Source organism: Carcharhinus amblyrhynchos, chromosome 23, assembly GCF_965287045.1.
Source record: "Carcharhinus amblyrhynchos chromosome 23, sCarAmb.v2.hapA, whole genome shotgun sequence".
NCBI lineage: Eukaryota > Metazoa > Chordata > Chondrichthyes > Carcharhiniformes > Carcharhinidae > Carcharhinus > Carcharhinus amblyrhynchos.
The window spans coordinates 819,157-847,059 of record NC_137346.1 but is presented as its reverse complement, the minus strand read 5'-3'; the positions used below and the strand labels follow the sequence as shown (position 1 = coordinate 847,059).

The following is a 27,903-nucleotide window of genomic DNA, read 5'->3' as shown; positions in this document are numbered from 1 at the left end:
AGCCTGCCCCGCCATTCAATAAGATCATGGCTGATCTGTCGTGGCTCAGTTCCACTTTCCCGCCCTCTCCCCATAACCCTTAATCCCCTCTCTTATCAAGAACCCATCAACCCGCTTCTTAAAAATATTTAGCGAGGCAGCCTCCACCACTTCAACGGGCAGAGAATTCCAGAGATTCACCACCCTTTGAGTGAAGAAGTTCCTCCTCAACTCCGTTCTAAACCGCCTCCCCTTTATCTTGAGGCTGTGCCCCCTAGTCCTACTGTCTTTTTTGAGCGGGAAGAGTCTCTCCACCTCTATCCGGACTGTCTACAACTCCTCCAACTTTAGTGTCATCCGCAAATTTACTAATCCACCCTTCTACACCCTCATCTAGGTCATTTATAAAAATGACAAACAGCAGCGGCCCCAAAACAGATCCCTGCGGTACACCACTTGTAACTGAACTCCAGGTTGAATATTTCCCATCAACCACCACCCTCTGTCTTCTACCAGCTAGCCAATTCCTGATCCAAAGTGCTAAATCACCCTCAATCCCATGCATCTGTATTTAGATAGGGTGAACAGTGGGAAACTTTTTTCCAGGTCGGAGGTGATGAACACAAGGGGTCACAGGTTCAAGGTGAGGGGGGGCAAGGTTTAACACAGATGTCAGAGGGACGTATTTTATACAGAGGGTGGTGGGGGCCTGGAATGCATGCCAAGCAGGGTGGTAGAGGCGGACATGCTGGGATTATTTAAGACTTATCTAGATAGGCACATGAACAGACTGGGAAGAGAGGGATACAAACGAATAGTCTGGTTGGAAGGATGAGCGGTGCAGGCTTGGAAGGCCAAAGGGCCTGTTTCCTGTACTGTATTGTTCTTTGTTCTTTGTATTAATAATCTAGCAATAGTACCACAAGGCCATCGCCTTCCCCATGCTCTGGCCTACATTCTACTGAATTACTCCAATGTTTTCCTGGCCAATCATCCCATACTGTACCTTTTAGATGTATACCAAAAACTCTAATGCCCCTATCCTAACTTACAACAAATTCAATTCATGCTTTACCCTTGCCCAGACAAGGTAGATGCTCTGGCCTCCATGTGACCCCTGACCCATAGCAATGTGGATGACTTTTAACTCCACTCTGAATTAGCTTAGCAAGCCACTCAGTTCGAGGGTAATTAGGGATGGGTAACAAATATGGGCCTTAACAGTGACACCCACATTCCAGGAAAGGATAAAAAAAATTCTCAACTTGGTGTTCAAATTCCTCCATGGTCGTGCCCCTTTGTATCTCTATATTCTCCTCCGGGCCAGCAACCTTCTGCAATTTCAATATTTCTTCACCTTTGATTTCTTGTGCACCCTCCACTTTGTCAAACTGTTGGCAGCCACGACCTCCACCAACAAGGCTCTAAACTTTGGAATTCACTCTCTTCCTGTCTGTCTTTCTCTAAGACACAACCTACCTGTTTGATTGAGTTATGGCACCTGTCACTTGACTCAGCATTAAATTTTGTTCCGTTTATGTGTCAGTGAAACACCCTTGGATTGTTATGCTGCATTCAAGGTGCCGTATAAACACATAATGGTAGTGTTCTCAATATCAAGTCTGTTGCTATTGTGTTGCTGAAAATATACTTTATTGTTGGTTTTAAAATCTCAGTTTATGGTGAAAATTTCTTATGGGAATAGTGGGTGTCAGCATATGTCCTGTCACACAATGGTGCTGTTTATTAGGGCTGCATTTGTATCCATCTATACTCCACTGAGTTCCAACTTCTCCAATATACGGTGACATAAATGTCTATAAAAATTGTGTTGACTGGTCAGCTCTAGATCGATAAGCTTGATTTTGTAACACAAAATCTACATGTGGCGGCACAGTGGTTAGCACTCCTGCCCCCCAGTGCCTTGGGTGACTGTCTGTGGAGTTTGCACATTCTCCCCTGTCTGTGTGGCTTTCCTCTAGGTGCTCTCGTTTCCTCCCATAGTTCACAGATGTGCGGGTCAGCTGTATTGGGTGTGCTAAGTTGCCTTTTAGTGTCTCAAGATGTGTAGGTTAGGTGGCATTAGCTATGTAAATATGTGGGACTATAGGGATAGGAAGAGGGCCTAGGTAAAGAAAGTAATGCTTATATATTAGTCACATGGAGACTTACGTTAACACTGCAATGAAGTTACTGTGAAATTCTCCTAGTCGCCACATCCTGATGCATGTTCAGGTCAATGCACCTAACCAGCACATCTTTCAGACCATGGGAGGAAACCAGAGCACCCGGAAGAAACTCATACAGACATGGGGAGAACGTGCAGACGGTGACCCAAGCTGGGAATCAAACCCGGGTTCCTGGTGCTGTAATGCAGCAGTGCTAACCACTGTGCCACATTGTCTGTCAGAGTGTTGACGCAGACTCGATAGGCTGACTAGTATCATCTGTATTGTAGGGATTGTATGATGTGTTTCCAACAGGGAGGTCTATGAATGACTGTTGGAAGCCAAAATCAGATCAGACCAAGCTCCAGTCGGGCTAAGAAAAATCACCTGTTGTTTCCTTTGGAAAGTGCAGGTGTCGGGGTAAAATCAGGCTCATGTTTGATCTGAAATAAGATGACATTTATGTTCCAAAAGATTGAATGTGTAGTTAATTTCTTTTCAAATGTCATGGCAACTGGATACTGTCTAAAATTTGTTAAAGTGACCCATGTTGTTCCTCTCCTTGCTTGAAAAGTGTCAGCTACTTCCATTCAGAGCCCCAAACATATTCAGAGAATTTCAAAACTCACCATGTCAGGATCCTGAATCTGTTTATCTTGGTATAGCTTGTTTTCAGCCTGAAGTAGTGCACTGGGCTGAGGTTGGCTGTCTGCGGATTACTGTTTAGAAGCACCCTCAAAGCAGTGTGATCAGCCCCTCCCTACATGACCTTTCTGTTTAGAACAGTTCAGAGAGATTGTTCTCTCCATCAGATCTCTCACCATAAATCTGGCGTGAGCTTTGCTCAGTTACCGTAGTGAATATATCAATCAGAAATATCCTCCCCATTTTGTAGATCAGAGTTCATCAAACACGGGTTATTGAAATTAGCATAAGAAGACGGCCTGTTTTAGGGTCTCTCCAGGTCACTGGTGGTGTTGCTATGGTGCAGCAGTTGCTAAAGATTCCGGTTTCCTGAAGCAGTAGCTTTTGCTGGCGTTGTTTCAACACAGCAGCTCGGAATACTTAACCCTTTGCAAGCTGAAGATTTTTAAAATGTAGCTCCATTTTATTCTGTTTTGCTCCACATCATACTCCTTCAGTGAGAACTGCTAGTGTAGTTAGTTTGCACAGCTATGTTACACATGCAAGATCGTATGAATATAGAAAATAGGAGCAAGAGGAGACCACTTGGCCCCTTAAGCCTACTCCACCATTCATCATGATCATGACTGATCCTCTAGCACAATGTCATGCTCCAGGATTCTCCTATATCTGTTGACATGTTTACAGTCTTGAAATCGATCTGTTTCCTCCTTAAATATATTTAGTGATATGGTCTCTGCAGCCTGCTGTGATTGAGAATTCCACAGGTTCACCACCCTCTGAGTGAAAAAGGTTCTCCTCGTCTTGGTTCTAATTGGCCTATCCCATATCCCGAGACTGTGACCCCCTTGTTCTAGAACCCCCAGACAGAGGAAGTAACATCCTGCATCCATTCTGTCCAGTCCTGTCAAACTTGGTATGTTTCAATCAGATTACCTCTCATTCTTTTAAATTCCAGTGAATGCAGGTCCTGTCGACCCAATTTTTCCCCATACAACAATCATGCCATCCCAGGATACAGCCTGGTGAACCTTCATTTCACTCCTGCTGGCAAGTAAATTAATTCTTAGATGAGGAAACCAAAAGTGCATACAATTCTCCAGGTGTAATCTCACCAAGGCCTGAATAGCTGCAGTAAGATATCCTGCTCATGTACTCAAGTCCTCTCACAATGAAAGCCAACATACCATTTGCTTTCCAAACTGTTTGCTGTACCTGTATGCTTGCCTTCAGTGACTAATGTACTAGGACACTCAGGTCCCTTTATACATCATCATTTCTTAATATATCACCATTTAAATAATGTTCACCCCATTCTGTTTCTCCATCCAAAATGGATAACTTCACATTTATACAGGTTATACTGCATCTGCCATGTACTTGCCATATTACTCAATTGTCCAAATCACTTTAAAGCAGCTTAACATATTCTTCACCACTTGCATTCCACCAAGCTTTGTATCATTAGCAAACTTGGAAATATTGCATTCGGTTCTCTCATTCAAATCATTGATGTTTATTGTGAATGGCGGGGACTCAAGGACTGTTCCCTGCGGGACCCCACTAGTTACTGCCCACCACTTTGAAAAATTCAGACTTATTTATTCCTATCCTCTGTTTCCTGTCTACGAACCAATTCTCAGTCTATGCCAATATATTATGGCAATCCCATGCACTTCAATATGGTACACAAGCCTGCAGGACTTTACCAAAGCTTTCCGAAAATCTAATGATTAACTCTTAGAGTCATAGAGGTTTACAAATCTTACAAATGGTATGTTGGCTTTCATTTCAAGAGGACTTGAATACATGAGCAAGGATGTCTTACTGCAGTTGGACCCTCTTATCTATTCTACTCGTTATATCCTCAAAAAACTCCAGTTGGTTTGTCAAATGTGATTTCTCTTTCACAAATCCATGTTGACTTTGTCTAATCCAATTGATATTTTCTAAGTTATCGTATCATTTATAATAGACTCTAGCATTTTCCCTGCTACTCTTCAAGGGGTTAGACTTGAACCTGAGCCCTTGTTATTCATGTGTGCGTGTGAGTTGTGTTGTTAGGGTGTAACCGGTGACAACTTTTTTTTGGTTGTAATGTTTTTGATTTGATTTATTATTGTCACACGTATTAACATACAGTGAAAAGTATTGTTTCTTGCACGCTATACAGACAAATCATACCATTTATAGAGAAGGAAAGGAGAGAGTGCAGAATGTAATGTTATAGTCATAGCTAGTGTGTAGAGAAAGATTAACTTAATGCAAGGTAAGTCCATTCAAAAGTCTGACAGTAACCAGGGAAAAGCTGTTCTTGAGTCAATTGGTACTTGACCTCTGACATTTATGTTTTTACTGACGGCAGAAGGTGGAAGAGAGAGTGTCTGGGGTGCGTGGAGTCCTTAATAATGCTGGCTGCATTGCCGAGACAGCAGGAAGTGTAGACAGAGTCAATGGAGAATAATGGTGATGAAGGCTGAGCTGTAGTCAATAAATAGGAGTCTGACACAGGTGTTCTTGTTATCTAGTGTTTCAGGATTGAGTGCAGGGCCAGGGAGATGGCATCCACCATGAACCTGTTGCTGTAGTGGATCCAGGTAATCCGGGAGGCTAGAATTGAATTGTACCATGACTAGCCTTTTGAAGCACTTCATAATGTCAGAGCTACCAGACGATAGTCATTAAGGCACAAATGATGGTCATCTTCTTGAAGGAGATAGCGACCTCAGATTGTTGTAACGAAAGGTTGAAGATGATCCGCACATGATCTGAACGGGTACTCCATTCGAGCCAGTCGCTTTCCGTTGGTTGATCTTTGAGAAGGCTGCTCTGACATATGCAGTGGTGACCCCAGATAGATTCATCCATGTGACCAATGGGAACAAGATGTAAGGATCAGCTGACCCAGTAAACCATGGCACCAATTACAGAGAGATAGTCAGCTGACCAGCTGACTCACTATAAATAATAAACTATGTAGAATTTTGGAGAGCTTGGAGTGGCCCAGGGCAAGGCCTCAAGTTTGGAGTAATGATGTTTCTTCATTAAACCTTTTCTTTGATTTATAAGTTAGAGTAAGTTTTGTTGCATTTTCGTATCTGCATTTTTGAAGAGTAGAGGAGACAGTGTGCACGTTTGAGTGCGTGCATGCTTAAGTTGGGAGTCCATGTTTGCGTATGTATTTATGGAACTGTTAATAGTATATTACAAGGTTTATACCATGTGCCAGTTTGACTCTGAATTATTTTGGGAGCATTTGAATTTTTTTAGCTTCAGTTAGCAATGTGACCCTGGATTGTATCTCACAGCTGAACCAGTTCTGCATCAAAATGACTGAATTTAAGTCCAGTCAGTATGGATGTGGGGCTGACATCTAGGACTGAGATGAGAAAAAAATTATTTCACTCAAAGGGTTGTTTTTCTTTTAAATTACCTATCCAAGAAGCATATACAGAAGGTTATTTATATTCCATCTTTGAATATATTTAAGGCTGAAATTAATAGATTTTTTGTCTCAGGGAATTAAGGGATATGGGCAGGAAAATGGAGTTAAAGCCTAATCTCAGCCATGATCGTATTAAATGGCAGGTGAAGCTCGATGAGCTGAATGGCCTCCTGTTCCTCCTATTTTTATGATTTTGTGCAATGATACCGTGAGCTTGAGTGTTATACAGTCTATTGTACCCATTCTGTACTGCATTATGACAGTGTGGAAAGAGACTGCTCCCAGTTAGACTTTGAAGTGGGCAGATGCAAAAATATTTAATCAACAAATAATCACCCAAACATGTGTCCATAGTTGCTGAACAAGTGACCCAACATCACACATGTCTGTACTGCCCTGTGTAATGGTAGTAGATCATCATTGACATTTGCTTACAAAGGCAGATACCAGGATAAACATGTGGTTGTTATTTATAAGTTGTCCACTAAGAGGTGCATAAGAGCAGCTGCAGTGACTGGTTTAACATGGTCAAAATTTATAGTTTCATTTGAGTATTCGAGTTTCTGTTGGTGCTTTGGTGTTTCCACCCCAAACTAACCCAACTGCCCTGCCCCCTCTCCATTACCTTGATTCAGTCCCAAACTGCAGCAATCTCAAACTAATCTCATTGCCCCGTTCTCTTTCCATAATACTGTCTTCGTTCTAAACTAGTCCCACTGCCCAGCTCTTTTCCCATAGCCCTGCATCAATCCCAAAACTAATCCCACTGCCCCACTCTCTCCATGTTAGATAAATCCCAAACTAATCTTACTGTCCTAATCTGTCCCCACAGTACTGTATCAACCTCAAACTAATTCAATTGCCTGGCTCCTTCTCCAGAGCCCTACATCAATCCCAAACTAATCCCCCGTCCCACTCTCTCTCTCTCTAGAACCCCGTATCAATCCCAAACTAATCCCACTGCCCTGCTTTCTCCTGATCGCCCTGTATCAATCTGTAATGTCCTACTATGTTTGGGGTTGTGGGTTTTACACAGAGAGAAAAGGGTGTGGTTTGCATGCAGAGATTCAAAGTTACAACAACAGTTTTGTTGAAGGGGCAGAATAGAAACTGAAACTAAAAGATGCCTGTGAAACACTTCAACTCACGGTCAATAAGAAAGTCAATCAGGAGGGTGTCTATTCCTCTTTGGTTATCGACAATGTTCTGGAATTTATCTGTCCTGGACCCTAGAAGTATGATTTTGAACTTCAGTGAACATGTCTTCTCTTGGAACTAATTCTGCATCATTCTCAAATGGTATAATAGCAAAGACACAATTATGAGGCAACTCAGATTCAACTAAGTCTTCCACAGTAGTACTCATATCACTAGGGACTGAAGAAGTTGGTACTTGCGGAGAGGATTCAGAGACATAATATCGAGATAATAGCAATTGGACAGCATGGTGTTGTCAAACTAGATTGTTTTTAGTTCAAACTGTGTACAAAATTGGTCCTGACTTTCCTTAAGTATAGGCTGGTACCCATTTTTCACTTGTGGCATAATGACAAGATAACATTACATTTCTCTATTGAAATGAGCATTATTTTGCCCTCACTTCCCATCTAGTAACCTGAAATTATTGTTGATGTTCCACAATCTCTGAAGTTTACCATTTACTCTGAGATAATCCTCAAACTCATGTGAAGTAAACTGAACTATTATTGCTAACAATCTGTCCCAGTTTACCAAATCTTACAAATCAAGTTTTTTGATGGCTGTTCAGTAATGAAAACAACCTCTGGCCACTTTGAATGTGCATCAGTTATAACTAAGAGCATGTAGTCCTCAGACAGATCAGCAAAATCTACTTGCAATCAGTCATTGCCATGGCATTTTAGGCCCCTCCAAAGGGTGTACAGGAGACAACGATGGTGTATTTCTTATTCGTGCATGGATTGACACACTCCCACTTTTTCTTCAATCTGAGCATCTAGACCTGGCCACCAAAAATAACCAGGTGTTAATTCCCTCACCTGGACTATACCAGGATGTTCTTCATGTTGTTATTCAAGAACTCTTCCACGCAGATTAGGAGGAATGATCACTCAGATTCCCAATAATAGATAACCACCTTTTTCAGTCAACTCAACCTTTTTGATTTGATTTAATACTGTCACATGTATTAACATACAGTGAAAAGTATTGTTTCTTGCACTCTATACAGACGAAACATACCATCCATAGAGAAAAGAAGGAGAGAGTGCAAAATGTAATATTTCAATCATAGCTAAGGTGTAGAGAACGACTGACTTAATGCAGGGTTGGATCCATTCAAGAGTCTGACAGCAGCAGGGAAGAAGTTGTTTTTGAGCCAGTTGGTACGTGTCCTCAGACTTCTGTATCTTTTTCCCGATGGAAGAAGGTGGAGGAGAGAATGTCCGAGGTGCGTGGAGTCCTTGCTTATGCTGGTGCTTTTTTGAGGCGACAGAAGTGTAGATAGTGTCAATGGATGGACTGGGCTTTGTTCAGGACCCTTTGTAGTTTATTTGTTTTGTTTATAGTTGTGTCACGGTTGGTATGGCTCCTGCTCTGTCCAAGAATGCAAGAAACTAGAAAGGGCATGAATGAAGGTCAGTCCATCATGCAAACAAGATATGGAACTGGGGCTTCGGAGAAATTGCAGAATAAAGAACATAGTTACAAAACCTGGCCTCCAGTGAGCAGAGCAGTCTGGGCTCTGAGGGAACAGGTAACCTCACACATACTGCGACCAAAACAAATAACCGACAGTAAGTCTGTGATGAGTGGTGTTCTGCAGGGTTCTGTACTGGAACCTCTGCTGTTTGTGATATATATATTAAATGATTTGGAAAAAGGTGTAGCTGGTGTGACCAGTAAGTTTGTAGACGCCACAAAGATTGCTGGACTTGCTGATAGCGATGAACATTGTCAGAGAATACAGCAGGATATAGATAGGCTGGAAAATCGGGCAGAGAAATGGCAGATGGAATTTAATCCAGATAAATGCGAAGTGATGCATTTAGAACATACAACACGACAGCACAAACAGGCCCTTCAGCCCACAACTTGCGCTGATCATGGTATATCAGTTGCGCTGATTTTGGTAGATCAAATGTAGGGGGGAGCTATACAATAAATGGCAGAACCATCAGGAGTACAGACACACAGAGGGACCTGGGTGTACAAGTCCACAGATCCCTAAAAGTGGCAGCACAGGTGGAGAGGGTAGTGAAGAAGGCATGTGGCATGCTTGCCTTTATTGGACAGGGCATAGGGTATAAAAGTTGGCATATGATGTTGCAGCTGTATAGAACATTGGTTAGGCCACATTTGGAATACTGCGTCCAGTTCTGGTCACCACACTACCGGAAGGACGTGGAGGCTTTGGAGAGAGTACAGAAAAGGTTTACCAGGATGTTGCCTGGTATGGAGGGTCTTAGCTATGAGGAGAGATTGGGCAAGCTGGGGTTGTTTTCCCTGTAAAGACGGAGAATAAGGGGAGACCTGATAGAGGTGTAAAGAATTATGAAGGGCACAGATAGGGTGAACTGTGGGAACTTTTTCCCAGATCAGAGGTGACGAGCACAAGGGGTCACAACTTCAAGGTGAGGGGGCAAGGTTCAACACAGATGTCAGGTACATATTTTACACAGAGGGTGGTGGGGCTGGAATGCACTGCCAAGCAAGGTGGTTGAGGCGGACACGCTGGGATCGTTTAAGACTTAACTAGATAGCCACATGAACAGACTGGGAACAGAGGGATACAAATGAATGGTCTAGTTGGGCGCATGTGCGGTGCAGGCTTGGAGGGCCGAAGGGTCTGTTCCTGTGTTGTACTGTTCTTTGTTTTGTTGTTTGTTAAATTGCTTGACTGTATATGGGATTGTGATTCACTTCTATTCTTGGTCCCAGTCTTTATCCTTCCGCTGAGGCACCCTCCAGCACAAACATTGTGACTTAAACACTTACGTAGACTGTAACTGATGCACTGATCATGGCCCAGTCGAGCTGAGTGACCTGCACAGTGGGACCTCTCACAATGTGCCTAAGTGCTTTGTGAAAGTGCACACATTGACCTCCAGTTTACCACCAAGCTCTGAGCTGTGCCATATTAATCAGAGCGGATAAGGGGAAGGCCAAGGACAGCTGTGCCATATTGATCAGGGCAGATCGGGGGGAAGGCCAGGGACAGCTGTGCCATATTGATCAGGGCGGATCGGGGGGAAGGCCAGATACAGCTGTGCCATATTGATCAGGGCGGTTCGGGGGGAAGGCCAGATACAGCTGTGCCATATTGATCAGGGCGGTTCGGGGGGAAGGCCAGATACAGCTGTGCCATATTGATCAGGGCAGATCGGGGGGAAGGCCAGATACAGCTGTGCCATATTGATCAGGACGGTTCGGGGGGAAGGCCAGGGACAGCTGTGCCATATTGATCAGGGCGGATCGGGGGGAAGGCCAGATACAGCTGTGCCATATTGATCAGGGCGGATCGGGGGGAAGGCCAGATACAGCTGTGCCATATTGATCAGGGCAGATCGGGGGGAAGGCCAGGGACAGCTGTGCCATATTGATCAGGGCGGTTCGGGGGGAAGGCCAGATACAGCTGTGCCATATTGATCAGGGCAGATCGGGGGGAAGGCCAGGGACAGCTGTGCCATATTGATCAGGGCGGTTCGGGGGGAAGGCCAGATACAGCTGTGCCATATTGATCAGGGCGGATCGGGGGGAAGGCCAGATACAGCTGTGCCATATTGATCAGGGCGGATCGGGGGGAAGGCCAGGGACAGCTGTGCCATATTGATCAGGGCGGATCGGGGGGAAGGCCAGGGACAGTTGTGCCATATTGATCAGGGCGGATCGGGGGGAAGGCCAGGGACAGCTGTGCCGTATTGATCAGGGCGGATCGGGGGGAAGGCCAGGGACAGCTGTGCCATATTGATCAGGGCGGATCGGGGGGAAGGCCAGGGACAGCTGTGCCATATTGATCAGGGCGGTTCGGGGGGAAGGCCAGGGACAGCTGTGCCATATTGATCAGGGCGGATCGGGGGGAAGGCCAGATACAGCTGTGCCATATTGATCAGGGCGGATCGGGGGAAGGCCAGGGACAGCGGTGCCATATTGACCAGGGCGGATCGGGGGGAAGGCCAGGGACAGAGGTGATGAACTGTGCAAATTGTAAACTTTCTTTGCTGCTGTAGTGTATCCAGAATGACCTAAATGCTGCCCTCCAAACTGGCAAGAGGGCTTGTGTTGGACAGGCATATGTGATGCTCTGATATGCAGTGGCAAACAGGGTTAACACCAGAATCTCATTCTTGCTTAGACTAAATCCAGTTGAGCGCCAATATGTCTTACCTCAAAGTGCTAGTGAAAATACGCACACTCATTAAGACTAATGGTAAGGTTCACCAGATATTTAAAACCGCAGCAAAAATGCCTGTTATAACTAAACAGGGGAAGTTATTTGCATTGTGACTATTTTACTGTTGCTGACCTTTGTTCACTCCTATTTGTTCATGTATCACATGATCAGCTGAGTGAACTGCGGGGGTGAGTAGCACATCGGGTCAGTTTGTGGAGAATACCTCTGGCTGTTTAAGCTTCTCTGCATCAGGATTTCATGCTTAGTTATGAGAATAAAGTATGCCTCTGGGATTCTCACTCACATTCTGTTTAGACTGCAGACTGGAAGAGAATGTCATTTGAGGATTGCATTCAGGAAGACAGCGGAAATGCTTTTGGGATGTCCTCAAAGAATCACTGAAGAATCAAATATCCGCAGGAACATGTGAGGCCCTGGATTGTGACTGAGCAGAATGGAGAAGTTGCATTCAGGAAGGCACCAAACACCAGCAGAGGCTTTGTTAGCAACATCCAGAACTAAAACTGAACTACTGGAGAGAGTGAATAAACCTCCAAACAACCCATTATCCTGATCATCCAAGCAGTACCCGCCCTGAATGTCACAGAGCCTGCATCTTGTGTATCGGACTTAGAAGCCATCAAACCAGAGTAGAAACAAGTCATCCTGAATCCTGGAGGGATTATCTAAGAAGAAAATAAGACTTTCTGCAGATCTGCCACACACACAACTCATTTCATACGCTTAAATCTTTTGTTTAAAACATTTCAATCCTCTGTGCCAAACGTTCAGTAACTGAACATAGTAATGTGATATTAAGTGATCATCGAATCTGTCATTAAAGGAGATCTTTGCCGAATCTTTGTACTTCCCAGTAATGATGATAAGAACAGGAATCAGGATGCCAGCCCACATTGTCTGTCAGTCTGAGGTGTTCAGGCTAATTGTCACACCCAGCTAAGGCCAATTGAAATTGCCCAGACAAGGGATGGAACCTGGAATCCACCCGATCCATTTGGTTCAGTGCTTACGGAATCTCTGGGAGGAGTCTCAAACAATCCATTGTGTTGATTTAAAACCACTTTTGAATCTGTAAAAACTACTTTCCGTTTAATGGCACAAATCCAGCAGCATAAAATGGAGAAAAGTTCAGCATAAGCGAAATTTCAGAAGAACGAGCAACACAGATACCACAGTGCTAATATCAGCTAGTATTTTATACACATCATAGAATCCTTACAGCGCAGAAGGAGGCCATTCGGCCCATTGAGTCTGCAGCAACCACGATCCCACCTAGGTACTATTCCCGTAACCCTAATTTACCCAGCTACTCCCCCTGACACTAGGGTCAATTTAACATAGCCAATCAGCCTAACCTGCACATGTAACCAGTAACCATATGTTAATCAGGATACATGGTTACTGCTTTATTCCTGAATAGCAAGTGACTAATTACTGTTACTGGTTAACTATACCCAAGTAATAAATTCAATGGTCAGCACTTTAGTCAAATAGCCAAAAATACATTTCTGTATTCTTGCATGAATTGGATCATATTCTGGGTGTAGTGAGCTGATAATATTTCTAAAATAAAATGATAATTCCAGGAAAAATTGCAAACTCATAAAACCTGTAAAAGAGGATGTGGTTCCCAAAGTCTGCTGCCTCAAACACTGGAGAAATGCTTGAATAATCCCAGTTTAATCTGAGTTTTGAAATGTTGTGACTGGGATTAAAGGATTCTAATATATCAACAGCGCCTGGTGTTCAGACCCCAGAAAGCTGGATGGGTTAAATAATGTCCACTCATTAATATTCCTCAGGGTCAGGGGAAGATTTCACTTTAATTATTTGTTTCCCTTGTGAAATGTAATAAGTCACTGGCAGATCAATTTATTCCTGATCACGTAGTATTGACAGGCTCGGCACACCGAAAGATTTATTCCTTTTCTGCATGGGAACTCTTAAAGGACTTGGAGATATATTCAAGATGTGTTAGAGGAACCTACACACAGTTCTGAAGCCATCTTAAAATAGAATCCTCTTGCAATTTGCAGTTTGCAATAATCTGAATTATTGCTCTCATTTCTCATTGCTAAATGATTACTGCAACAGCGTATAGTCACCCGAGAGCATGAAGCCAACAGGAAAGCCTGTTTTTGATGTTCACAGTAATGCTGCTCCTTTAATTAACCTTTCAACAGATGACATGTTGCACCATATTTGGGTGTTCGAAGTTTGATGCTCAAATTGTTGCCTGGAGCTATTTATCTTTGAACTCACATGACCTATATCTGTCTAGAGTGGTTTAGGTCTGCTTCATTGCTTCTTGGCTTCCTGCTGCTTACACTGCCTGCCTTTTCAGCCACTATTAGTGAACAAATACAGCAACTTGGCAAGTACTGATACCGATGACACTGCCTGACCTTTCACCAGGTTATTTGCTTCTTTTTTGTTTTCTAAAAAAAATCTTTTTCTCCCCAGCCCCCAGTTCTAATGTGAAGATCACACATTTCTATCTGTCCTTCAGTTTCTGATGTTAGCCACAGTCCAGGAAGATTTGAAATACCAGTCATTGCCCCCAAGCCCGTGTAACACCGGTCACCGGCCCCAGCCTGTGTATTACCGGTCGCCGCCCCCGAGCCTGTGCAACACCGGTCGCCGCCCCCGAGCCTGTGCAACACCGGTCGCCGCCCCCGAGCCTGTGCAACACTGGTCGCCGCCCCCGAGCCTGTGCAACACCAGTCGCCGCCCCCGAGCCTGTGCAACACCGGTCGCCGCCCCCGAGCCTGTGCAACACCGGTCGCCGCCCCCGAGCCTGTGCAACACCGGTCGCCGCCCCCGAGCCTGTGCAACACCGGTCGCCGCCCCCGAGCCTGTGCAACACCGGTCGCCGCCCCCGAGCCTGTGCAACACCGGTCGCCGCCCCCGAGCCTGTGCAACACCGGTCGCCGCCCCCGAGCCTGTGCAACACCGGTCGCCGCCCCCGAGCCTGTGCAACACCGGTCGCCGCCCCCGAGCCTGTGCAACACCGGTCGCCGCCCCCGAGCCTGTGCAACACCGGTCGCCGCCCCCGAGCCTGTGCAACACCGGTCGCCGCCCCCGAGCCTGTGCAACACCGGTCGCCGCCCCCGAGCCTGTGCAACACTGGTCGCCGCCCCCGAGCCTGTGCAACACCGGTCGCCGCCCCCGAACATAAGAAATAGGAGCAGGAGTAGGCCATCTAGCCCTTCGAGCCTGCCCCGCCATTCAATAAGATCATGGCTGATCTGAAGTGAATCAGTTCCACTTTCCCACTTTCTCCCCATAACCCTTAATTCCCCTGTCTATCAGAAACCTATCTACCCATGACTTAAACATATTTAGCGAGGCAGCCTCCACTACTTCAACGGGCAGAGAATTCCAGAGATTCACTGCCCTTTGAGTAACGAAGTTCCTCCTCAACTCTGATCTAAACTGCCCCCCCCGCTTATCTTGAGGCTGTGCCCTCTAGTCCTAATATCCTTTCTAAGTGGGAAGAATCTCTCTACCTCTATCCTATCCATCCCCTTCATTATCTTATATGTCTCTATAAGATCCCCCCCTCATCCTTCTAAACTCCAATGAGTACAGACCCAATCTATTTAGTCTCTCTTCATAGTCCAACCCCCTCATCTCCGGTATCAGCCTAGTGAACCTCCTCTGCGCTCCCTCCAAAGCCAATATATCCTTCCGCAAGTGCAGCGACAAAAACCCCCAGGTCCCTCTGCACCGTAGCATGCTGCAGCTTTTCACCTTTTAAATAATAATCCCTCCTACTATTATTTCTGCCAAAGTGGATAACCTCACACTTGCTAACATTATACTTCATCTGCGAGGTCCTCGCCCACTCGCTCAGCCTATCCAGATCTCTCTGCAGACTTTCCACATCCTCCACGCAATTTGCTTTTCCACTCATCTTCGTGTCATCAGCAAATTTCATCACCCTACACTCAGCCCCCTCCTCCAGATCATCTATATAAATGGTAAACGGCTGAGGCCCCAGCACCGATCCCTGCGGCACTCCACTAGTCACCAACCGCCAAACAGAATAGCACCCATTGATACCAACACTCTACTTCCTATTAGACAGACAATCCTCTATCCATGCCAGTACCTTACCCCCAACTCCGTGCACCCTAACCTTCTGTAGTAACCTTTTTTGAGGCACCTTATCAAACACCTTTTGGAAATCTAAAAACACCACATCCACCGGTTCCCCTCTGTCTACCGCACTAGTCACATCCTCATAGAAATCCAATAAATTCATCAAACACGACTTCCCCTTAACGAATCCATGCTGCGTCTGTTCGATCAAACCATTCTTTTCTAGGTGCCTCGCTATTTCTTCTTTGATGACGGATTCTAGCATTTTTCCAACTACAGATGTTAAACTAACCGGCCTATAATTCCCTGCCTTTTGTCTGCTACCTTTTTTAAACAGCGGCATAACATTAGCTGTTTTCCAATTTTCCAGCACTTCCCCGGAGTCCAGCGAATTTTGATAAATAATTACTAAGGCATCCACTATCACCTCTGCCATTTCTTTCAGAACCCTGGGATACATTCCATCCAGTCCTGGGGACTTGTCTACCTTCAGTCCCATTAGTCTATCAAGCACTGAGCCTGTGTAATGCGGGTCACCGCCCCCGAGCCTGTGTAATGGGGGTCACCGCCCCCGAGCCTGTGTAATGGGGGTCACCGCCCCCGAGCCTGTGTAATGGGGGTCACCGCCCCCGAGCCTGTGTAATGGGGGTCACCACCCCCGAGCCTGTGTAATGCGGGTCACCGCCCCCGAGCCTGTGTAATAATGTATGTACCATCTACTTACATTTATTTTCCAAAATTCTTTGGACTCTGGAATAGTTCCTACAGATTGGCCATGCTAAAAATTGCCCCTTAGTGTCCTGAGATGCGTAGGTTAGAGGGATTAATGGGTAAATATGTAGGCATATGGGGTAGGACCTGGGTGGGATTGTGGTTGGTGCAGACTCAATGGGCCGGATGGCCTCTTTCTGCACTGTAGGGTTTCTATGATTTCTAGATTGGAGGTAGCTAATGTAAGCCTGCTATTTAAAAAGGGAGGTATAGAGTAAACAGGAAGCTACAGACCAGTGAGCCTAACTTCAGTACTGGGGAAGTTGCGAGAAGCTATTATCAAGGATTAAATAACTCAGCATTTGAAATGCCGTGGTATAATCAGACAAAGTCAGCATGGATTTACAAAAGGGAAATCATGCTTGATGAATCTATTGGAATTATTTAAGGATGTAATTAACAGAGTTGACCAAGGAGAACCAGTAGATGTGGTTTATTTAGACTTTCAGAAGGCTTTCGACCTAGTCTCACATAACAGACTACTGTGTAATGTTAAAGCACCTGGGATTGCAGGTAATGCCTTGAGATGGATAGAAAGCTGGTTAACAGATAGAAGTTCAGAGTTGGCATAAATGGGTCTTTTTCTGATTGGCAGTCAGTGACTAGTGGCATTCCACAGGTATCTGTGCTCGGGCCCCAACTGTTCACATTATATATTAATGATTTAGAACATAAGAAGTAGGAGCAGGCATAGGCCATCTAGCCCTTCGAGCCTGTCCCACCATTCAGTAAGATCATGGCTGATCTGAAGTGGCTCAGTTCCACTTTCCCGCTTTCTCCCCATAACCCTTAATTCCCTTGTCTACCAAAAACCTATCTACCCGTGACTTAAATATATTTAGCGAGGTAGCCTCCACCACTTCAACGGGCAGAGAATTCCAGAGATTCACCACCCTTTGAGTGAAGAAGTTCCGCCTCAACTCTGTTCTAAACTGCCCCCCTTCCTTATCTTGAGGCTGTGCCCTCTAGTCCTGCTGTCCTTTCTGAGCAGGAAGAATCTCTCTACCTCTACCCTGTCCATCCCTTTCATTATCTTATATGCCTCTGTAAGATCCCCCCTCATCCTTCTAAACTCCAACGAGTACAGACCCAGTCTATTTAGTCTGTCTTCATAGTCTAACCCCCTCATCTCCGGTATCAGCCTAGTGAACCTCCTCTGCACTCCCTCCAAGGCCAAAATATCCTTGCGCAAATGCGGCGACCAAAACTGCACACAGTACTCCAGCTGCGGCCTCACCAATGCCCTGTACTGTTGCAGCAAGACCTCCCTGCTTTTATATTCTATCCCCCTCGCTATAAAGGCCAGCATCCCATTTGCCTTCTTGATCACCTGCTTCACCTGCAGACTGGGTTTTTGCGACTCATGCACAAGGACCCCCAGGTCCCTCTGCACCGTAGCATGCTGCAGCTTTTCGCCCTTTAAATAGTAATCCCTCCTACTATTATTCCTGCCAAAGTGGATAACCTCACACTTCTAACATTGTACTCCATCTGCCAGGTCCTCACCCACTCGCTCAGCCTATCTAGATCTCTCTGCAGACTTTCCACACCCTCTGCACAATTTGCTTTTCCACTCATCTTCGTGTCATCAGCAAATTTCATCACCCTACACTCAGCCCCCTCCTCCAGATCATCAAAATAAATGGTAGATAGCTGAGGCCCCAGCACCGATCCCTGCGACACTCCACTAGTCACCAACCGCCAATCAGAATAGCACCCATTGATACCAACTCTCTGCCTCCTATTAGACAACCAATCCTCTATTTAGAAGAGGAAACCAGAAGTATTATCTCCAAATTTGCAGATAGGTGGAGGGTGAGTTGTGAGAAGGATGCAGAGATGCTTCAGTGTGATTTGGACAGGCTGACTGTGGGTATCTGCATGGCAGATGCAGTATAATGTGGATAAGTGTGAGGTTATCCACTTTGGTAGCAATAATAGAAAGACAGATTATTACTTGAATGAGTGTAAGTCGAGAGAAATGGATACTTAACAAGATCTTGGAGTACTTGTGCATCAGTCACTGAAAGTAAGCACGTAATTACAGCAGGCAGTAAAGAAGGTATGTTGGCCTTCATAGCGAGAGGTTTTGCATATAGGGATAGGGATGTTTTGCTGCAATTGTATAGAGCATTGGTGAGGCCACACCTGGAATATTACTTGCAATTTTGGTGTCCTTTTCTGAGGAAGGATTTCCTTGCTACAGAGGGAGAACAGCGAAGGTTTACCAGGCTGATTCCTGGGATGGCAGATCTGTTGTAGGAGGAGAGACAAAGATGGTTAAGATTATATTCACTGAAGTTTAAAAGAGTGAGAGGGGATCTCATATAAACTTATAAAATTTTAACAGGCTTATAGAGGGTAGATTCAGAAAGAATGTTTCCAGTGATGGGGGAATCCAGAACTAGGGGTCATAGTTTGAGAATAAGAGGTAAACTTTTTAAAACTGAGGTGAGGAGAAATTTCTCCACCCAATATGTGGAATTCACTATCACAAAACGTAGTTGAAGCCAAAACATTGTCTGATCTCAAGGAGAAATTAGATATAGCTCTTGGGGCTAAAGGGATCAAAGGATATGGGAGAAAGGGGCGGATCAGGATATTGAATTCATTGATTAGCCATGATCAAAATGAATGGCGGAGCAGGCTTGATGGGCCAAATGGCCTACTCCTGCTTCGAATTTCTATGTTTCTACAAGGTGGACTGCAGTTACGCAGCAAGGTTCCTTCGGCAACAACTTCCAAACCCACAACCACTTCCATCTAGAAGGACAAGGGCAACAGGTACATGGGAACACCGCCTGCAAGTTTCTCTCCAAGCCACTCACCCTCCTGACTTGGAAATATATCACCATTCCTTCACTGTCATTGGGTCAAAAGCTTGGAATACCCTCAGTAACAGTGGGTGTACCTACACTACGTGGACTGTAGCAGTTCAAGAAGCAGCTTATCATCACCTCTTAAGGGCAGTTGGGGATGGGCAATAAATGCTGACCAGCCAGTGATGCCCATGGTCCATAAATGAATTTTTTTAAAAAGTTATTGGTTCAAAAACGTTGTTGCAAGATATGGTTAAATGGTGCTTGCCCACAGAAAATCATTCTTAAAGCAAGAGGCCATAATGTTCGTGGTTTGAAAAATAAGTATGTTAAAGAATGGAGACTGAACAGGAGTGGATTTATTCAAATGTTGTGTGGAGGGACACGTTAGCATGAAGTTGATGCAATGAACAAGATCCATGATTTACCATTCTATCATTATTTCAACTATTCCATTTCCTGATTTATTTTCCCCAGAGATCTTCCAGATAATCCAGGAGTGCAGTGGGACTCAGAGCTAATCGCAGTGCTTATCCTCAAACACATCCAGATGCATCACATCAGCCTGGTGAGTTCACATACTGCCTTGCTCCCTCATGGCAGTTTGCTTCAATTGATCAGTGTGCAGATTTGGCTCCAGGAGGAATGCAGGTGCTTCTTGGTCTTTTGTCTTGTGTTCCTTATTTTGAAATCTCTTCTACTGAGGCTATTTGATATTGTTCTTCGAATCAGAGAATGATTACAGGACAAAGGAGACTATTCAGCCCAACATGTCCAACTGATTTGAGGGTCTTTCAGCTTGTTTGGATGAGAGTGGGGGCTGCAGGGTGGATGAGCTGACTAACCATGGCACTGTGGTACAGGAAACTACTCGTGGGGGATGCAATTAAGAATGTTGTGGTAGGGGACAGTATAGTGAGGGGGATTGATACTGTTATGTGTAGCAAAGAGCGAGACTTCAGGCGGCTGTGTTGCCTGCCCAATGCTAGGGTTGAGGACATCTGCTCCAGGCTGGAGAGAAATTTGAAGTTGGACACAGTAAAGGGCCTGGTGAACCACGGCGGGGGAGCAGGGAGGAATCTGTGCTTGAGGAAAGTGCAAGATATGTTACTTCTATGGCAGAGTGCATCATCCAACCAAGTGCAGTGGAAACATAGAAACCCGTAGATTGGAAGCTAGGTGTGAGAAAGTGTTGTCAAGATAACTGAAGGAGTCCATGAACTTGTAGTGAATACGAATGGATAACCTTCCCGAAGAAATGGCAGACCGAGAAATTAAGGATGAGAAGAAAGGGGAAGGGACAGAGATGGATCAGGTTAAGAAGAAATTAGACATAGCTCTTGGGGCTAAAGGGATCAAGGGATATGGGAGGAAGGGGGGATCAGGATATTGAATTCAATGATCAGCTTCTACATAAGAACATAAGAAATAGGAGCAGGTGTAGGCCATCTAGCCCTTCGAGCCTGCCCCGCCATTCAATAAGATCGTGGCTGATCTGAAGTGGCTCAGTTCCACTTTCCTGCCCTCTCCCCATAACCCTTAATTCCCTTGCCTATCAAAAACCTATCTACCCGCATCTTAAATATATTTAGCGAGTAGCCTCCACCACTTCAACGGGCAGAGAATTCCAGAGATTCACCACCCTTTGACTGAAGAAGTTCCTCCTCAACTCCGTTCTAAACCGCCCCCCCTTTATCTTGAGGCTGTGCCCCCTAGTCCTACTATCTTTTTTGAGCGGGAAGAGTCTCTCCACCTCTATCCTATCCATCCCATTCATCATCTTATACGTCTCAATGAAATCTCCCCTCATTCTTCTAAACTCTAACGAGTACAAGCCTAGTTTATTCAGCCTCTCCTCATAGCTCAACCCCCTCAACTCCAGTATCAGCCTAGTGAACTTCCTCTGCACTCCCTCCAAGGCCAAAATATCCTTGCATAAGTACAGCGACCAAAACTGCACACAGTACTCCAGCTGCGGCCTCACCAGTGCCCTGTACAGTTGCAGCAAGACCTCCCTACTTTTATATTCAATCCCCCTCGCTATGAAGGCCAGCATCCCATTCGCCTTCCTGACCACCTGCTGCACCTGCAGACTGGGTTTTTGCGACTCGTGCACAAGGACCCCGAGGTCCCTCTGCACCGTCGCACGCTGCAGCTTTTCGCCATGTAAGTAGTAGTCCTTCCTACCATTATTCCTACCAAAGTGGACAACTTCACACTTGCCAACATTAAATTCCATTTGCCAGTTCCTGGCCCATTCACCCAGCCTATCTAGATCCCTCTGCAGACTTTCCACACCCTCCGCACAATTTGCCATTCCACCAACCTTGGTGTCATCAGCAAATTTCGACACCATACGCTTGGTTCCCTCCTCCAGATCATCTATATAAATGGTAAATAGCTGAGGCCCCAGCACCGACCCCTGGGGCACTCCGCTAGTCACCAACTGCCAATCCGAATAGCACCCATTCACCCCCACTCTCTGCCTCCTATTTGACAGCCAATCCCCTATCCACACTAACACCCTACCCCCAACTCCATGCCCCCTTACCTTCTGTAACAACCTCTTGCACGGCACCTTATCAAACGCCTTCTGAAAATCAAGAAACACCACATCCACCGGTTCTCCTCTATCCACCGCACTAGACACATCCTCATAGAATTCCAATAAGTTCGTCAGACACGACTTCCCCTTAACGAAACCGTGCTGCATCAGCTCTATCAAACAATTCTCCTCAATTCTAGTTTCTATGCATGGCCTACTCCTGTTCCCTATCCCTCCCCTCCCTTAATCCAACCCGTTCTTCACTGCTGTGAGGAGTCAGCCACAAGTCAGAGGCAAACTTGTCCTCATGCCTTGCTGTTGCCATGAACAGCTCCACCATCTGCTTTATCAGTATTACTGCAATTTGTTGAAAAACGACCTAACCATTTCTGATTGATCTTATGCGTTGATATATTAGGAATATTTCTTTTATTGGCAATTGGATCAAAATATTTCCTAATGCAGTTCAAAAACATCTACTTAAAGTCTAACAATAACCCACATACTACTGAGTATACAAAAGATGGTTCAGCAATTAATGCGTTCTCTCTATCTTTAATTGGATGCCACTGTGGATGTTTACAAGGTTCTCGATATTAAACAATGAAGTTATCATTTACAATAAACTCTAATTGTGCGGAATAGCAGAAACAGCAGAGCAGTCAACTCTGATTCTGCTCAAAAGCAAAGCATCACTTGCCTCACTTTGGAGGCAGCACTTTCTGGGTAATTTTCTCACTGACAGACTGTTCATCCCTCATTCTGCCCTTACAGCTGTTGACTTTTGATGAAGATGGAGTGAGTGGACATGCCAACCATATTGCTATTTACTACGCTATCAGGTAAATACCAAGTCATTCTTCTTTTCAAAGGTTCTCCCCCCTCAGCTAAGACCTACAAATGTTCACTTTGTAACTGTCCATAAATACTGTAATGGGCATAGATGATATCTACTGAGAATCAGTTACACTGACAATATTGTGAATTTAAATTGAGGGGGAAACAGGGGTTCCAATTATGAACAGGAAGACAAGAAATGTTTAACAGGAAATCACTTTGGAAATCAAGGGCAGTAATAAATGCACAACTGCTCTGATCCTGTGAATTTGTAGCATAATGAGACCAATAAAATCAGCTTGTTAGACTGGAGAAAGGTCTGGCTGACCAGTCATCCTATGGTCTACTGAACTATTCAATCTTCGCTTCACATAGCAGTAATTCCACAAAGGTTTACTGAGGAATTGTGCAGATCAGTTGAGGTCCCTGGTCCTGCTCACTGTTGAGCTACACTCACTGAAAAATAGAGGTTTTGATATATATACTAGGCGCCCTTCAATATCTCAACCAAATAGCCATTTTCCAAGTGACAGCCACAATAACTGAGTTATGGAGTGACTACAGGAAGCCATTTGGCCCATCAAATCCTGCCAGCTCTCTATAGAGCATTTCAGTCAGTCTCTGCTCCATCTCTAGGCCCTGCAAGTTTATTTCCCCCAGATGCCTGCCTAATTTTCTTTAGAAATCACTGGTCTTCTCTGCTTTCACCAACCTTGTAGACAGTGCATTCCATTCACTGCATAAAAAGCTCTTTTTCTTATTCCCCTCTGCTTCTCTTACCCAAAACCTTAAATCTGTGTCTTCTAGTCCTTGTCCAATCAACTAATTGGAGCAGGTTTTCCTTGCCTGCTGTTGCATATTTAAAAGGGTTGCAGGGATGGCACAGTGGTTAGCACTGCTGCCTCACTGCTCCAGGGATCCGGGTTTGATTCCCAACTTGGGTCACTGTTTGTGCTGAGTTTGCACGTTCTCCCTGTGTCGGCGTGGGTTTCCTCTGGGTGCTCCAGTTTCCTCCCACAGTCCAAAGATGTGCAGGTTAGGTTGATTGGCCGTGCTAAATTGCCACATAGTGTCAGGGATGCGTAGGTTAGAGGATAAGCGGGTAAATATGCTGGGCCTGGGTGGGATTGTTGTCAGTGCAGACTTGATGGACTGAATGCCTCCTTCTGTGCTATAGGATTTTTATGATTCTATGAAGAAATGATTTGATGGTGATGTCATTATGGTGTTGCTAAGGCGCCCCCCCCCCTCTTCTTCTCCCCACTCCCCCTCCTCCACCCCCACACCCCCTGGATTGCGTGGCATGCCTTATGAGGATAGGTTGAGAGAGCTCGGTCTTTTCTCCTTGGCGAGATGAAGGATGAGAGGTGACCTGATAGAGGTGTATAAGATGTTGAGAGATATTGTTCAGGTGGATTCTCAGAGGCTTTTTTTCAGGGCTAAAATGGCTGCCACAAGAGGACACAGGTTTAAGGTGCTGTGGAGTAGGTACAGAGGAGATGTCAGGGGTAAGTTTTTCACTCAGAGGGCGGCAGGTGCGTGGAATCGGCCGCCGGCGGTGGTGGTGGAGGCAGATTCGATAGGGTCTTTTAAGAGATTTCTGGATGAGTACACGGGACTTAATAGGATTGCGGGTTATAGGTAAGCCTAGTAGGTAGCAATATGATCGACGCAACTTGTGGGCCAAAGGGCCTGCTTGTGCTGTAGTTTTTCTATGTTCTATGTTCTAACTGTTTTACTTTCAGTTTGGTATTCTGTGCAATGCAGAGAACATCTTTATCAACAAAATTTGTCGTGTTTTAATTTGAATCTGTGCACAAACCACATTATTTTCTTTCTGTTAAAACCCACAACTCCAAACACAGGACATTACATCTACCCTGTCTAAACCTGTCATAATCTTGTACACCTCTATCAAATCTTCCCTCAATCCCCTTAGCTCCAAGGACAACAACTGCAGCTTCTCCAACCTAACCTTATAAGTAAAACCCGCCATCCCTGGAACCATTCTGGTAAATCTCCTCTGCACTCTTTTCACCCTCACATCCAACAGTTGGTGCAACCAGAGCTTTATAAAGGTTCAGCATAACTTCCCTGCTTTTATCATAGAATGCCTATAGGAAGGAGGCCATTTGGCCCATCGAGCCTACACTGACCACAATCCCACCCAGGTCCTTAACCCCATAACACCATGCATTGATCCTGGCTAATTCCTCTGACACTACATAGCAATTTAGCCTAGCCAATCCACCTACATCTTTGGTCTGTGGGAGAAAACCAGAGCACCTGGAGGAAACCCATACAGACACGGGGAGAATGTACAAACTCCGCACGGACATGACCCAAATGGGAATTGAACCCAAGTCCCTGGCGCTGTGAAACAGCAGTGCTAACCACTGTGTCTCGGAGAGGAGGTTTCATCTTGTATGGCAATCTAGAACAAGAGGTCATGGTATCATATTTAAAACCAGAGATGAGGAGAAATGACTTCTCTCAAAGGGTTGAGAGTCTGTGAAATTTGCCACCCCAGAACATGCCAGTACTTTGAATAAATTTAAGGAAGAGATGGACAGATTTTTAATTAGTAAGGGTTTAGAGGGCAATGATGAATGGGCCGGAAAGTGGAGTTGAGGCAGAGATGAGATCAGCCGTGAATATATTAAATGGGGAAGCAGGCTTGAAGGGCTGAATTGTCTACTCCTGCTCCTATGATACATGAACTTCCAAAAGGTAGTTGATAAGGTTCCGCATGATGAGCTTGTCAGAAAAGTTGAAGCCCGTGGAATAAAAGTGACAGTGGTTGCATGGATACAAAGTTGGTTGAATGATAAGAAACAGAGTATAGTGAACAGTTTTTTGCAAACTGGAGAAAAGTATATTATGGGCTTTTTGTTTATATATGAATAACTTGGGTGTGCTGGATACAAGTTCAAAACCTGTGCATGATGTGGAACAATATCTGGCCTGAAATTGCAGGAGTTATCCTACCACCCATTTTTGCAATTCTCCAATCCAATAGCACCACCCTGTAACTAAGGAGAACTGATGATTATGGCTACTGCCTCAGCAAACTCCACCCTCCTCCTCTCAATATCTAGGGATGCGTTGGAGCTGGTCCTAGACACTTTCCAACTTTAAACACAACCAGCCTTACTAGCACCTCTTCTATCAATTTTTAACGGATTCAGTGTCTCAACTACTTCCTCCTTCACTACGATTTTGGCAGCATTGTCTTCCTTGGCAAAGATTATGCAAAGTACTCATTTAATCCCTCAGAAATGCTCTTGGCTTCCTTAGTTCCCTTTTTGGTCTCCAATTTATCTGTCACTATTTACATACCTTTGGAACACTCTTGTAGCAACACTGAAGTGCTATATGAACATAAGAAATAGGAGCAGGAGTAGGCCAACTAGCCCTTCGAGCCTGCCCCGCCATTCAATAAGATCATGGCTGATCTGTCGTGGCTCAGTTCCACATTCCCGCCCTCTCCCCATAACCCTTAATTCCCTCGCTTATCAAAAACCCATCAACCCGCGTCTTAAAAATATTTAGCAAGGTAGCCTCCACCACTTCAACGGGCAGAGAATTCCAGAGATTCACCACCCTTTGAGTGAAGAAGTTCCTCCTCAACTCTGTTCTAAACCACCCCCCCTTCATCTTGAGGCTGTGCCCCCTAGTCCTACTATCCTTTCTGAGCGGGAAGAGTCTCTCCACCTCTATCCTATCCATCCCATTCATCATCTTATACGTCTCAATGAGATCTCCCCTCATTCTTCTAAACTCTAATGAGTACAAGCCTAATTTATTCAGCCTCTCCTCATAGCTCAACCCCCTCAACTCCGGCATCAGCCTAGTAAACCTCCTCTGCACTCCCTCCAAGGCCAAAATATCCTTGCGTAAGTAGAAATTTGGTTCTCCGAGAAAGCTGAGAGTACTCAAACAGGTTCAGTAGACTTTTTGGACAGAAAGGCAGGTTGATGTTTTCAGTGTAACACTGAGCAAGAGCTATATGTGAAAGTTAGTCTATCTTTTTCTCCAAAGCTGCTGGTTGATTAACCTGTGCACTGTATTACAAGAATGTTATACTCAATATTGTTGTTTATAAAGCCCCAAGCCCCAAATTATGCTTTGCTCATTACCTTCTCAAAGAGTCTTGCCATCTTCAAAGATCTTAGGCATATTAGTAACCAGATCCCTCTATCCCTCCACACGCTTTAGGACTGTGCCATATTGCCTCTTCCTTTCCCTTCTGCTATGACTCCCTGCCATTGGAAACATTCTTTCTGGATCTACCCTGTCCAACCCTGTTAGAATTTTATAAGTTTCTATGAAATCCCCCTCACTCTTCTGAACTCCAATGAATATAATCCTAACCAATTTAGTCTCTCCTCATATGACAGACCTGCCATCCCAGGAATCAGCCTTCACTGTACTCCGTCTATAGCAAGGACATCCTTCCTCAGATAAGGACCCCAAAACTGCATTCCAGATGTGACCTCACCAACGCCCTATACAATTTCAGACTGGCTGCCACTTCTATTCTGATCTTTTAAGTGTAATAACCTCCCAGCTTGTTTATGTTGCATTTACCGCATTTTTGTCTGCTTGGTGGAGCTGGAGGGCCAGAGTTGTGCCAGTTATTTGGTGCTGATGTTTGGAAGCCAGTGAGTGGAACGTAACCTGAGGAGGAGGTTAAATCATCCAGAGATGTGCAGTGATTTAGGCGGTACAAGAAGGAGTGCCCTTTGGAGGGAATTCAGAGGCTAGTTCTTCAAAAGTGAAGACTTGAAATCCCTTGTGAGGGAGACAGAGGCCAGGATTTTCCAATCACGTTTGCCATGGGACTGGAAATTCTTGCCTGAAGTTAATGGACTTTTGGCTGGTGGTCACTGACACTTGGGTGGGTTTCTGTGGGATCTGTCTTGGTTGATCTGTAATTTATTTTGCAATGTAGTGTGTGAGACTGCAGTTTGCCTCTTAATACACGTGTACCTCATGTTAATTTTGAATGTTAGGATATAAAATAAACATTGTAAATTGTTTTAGTTTTCTAACTTTGTACAGTGAAATTGATGTTGTTTGTTTGAGAACTGTTGTATTTTGCATTTTTATTCTCTTGGTAAATTCTCGAGATTTCAAATTTTGTCTAAACGGAAAGTTTACTGGTCCCTAAGCAGATAGTAACAAAGGATATTAGT

The 27,903-nt window shown here is 44.9% G+C and overlaps 1 protein-coding gene across 2 annotated transcripts in view; it reads left to right on the top strand.

Annotated features, from left to right (window-relative positions):
• The window catches only part of pigl (phosphatidylinositol glycan anchor biosynthesis, class L), a 96,601-nt gene that overhangs the window by 39,132 nt on the left and 29,566 nt on the right, over positions 1 to 27,903 (top strand). For both annotated transcript variants that reach the window (XM_080210957.1, XM_080210956.1), the window contains exons 3-4: positions 19,801 to 19,891; positions 22,643 to 22,710. In XM_080210957.1, coding sequence (XP_080067083.1) covers positions 19,801 to 19,891; positions 22,643 to 22,710 — 159 coding nt within the window. The remainder of the gene's footprint in view (positions 1 to 19,800; positions 19,892 to 22,642; positions 22,711 to 27,903) is intronic.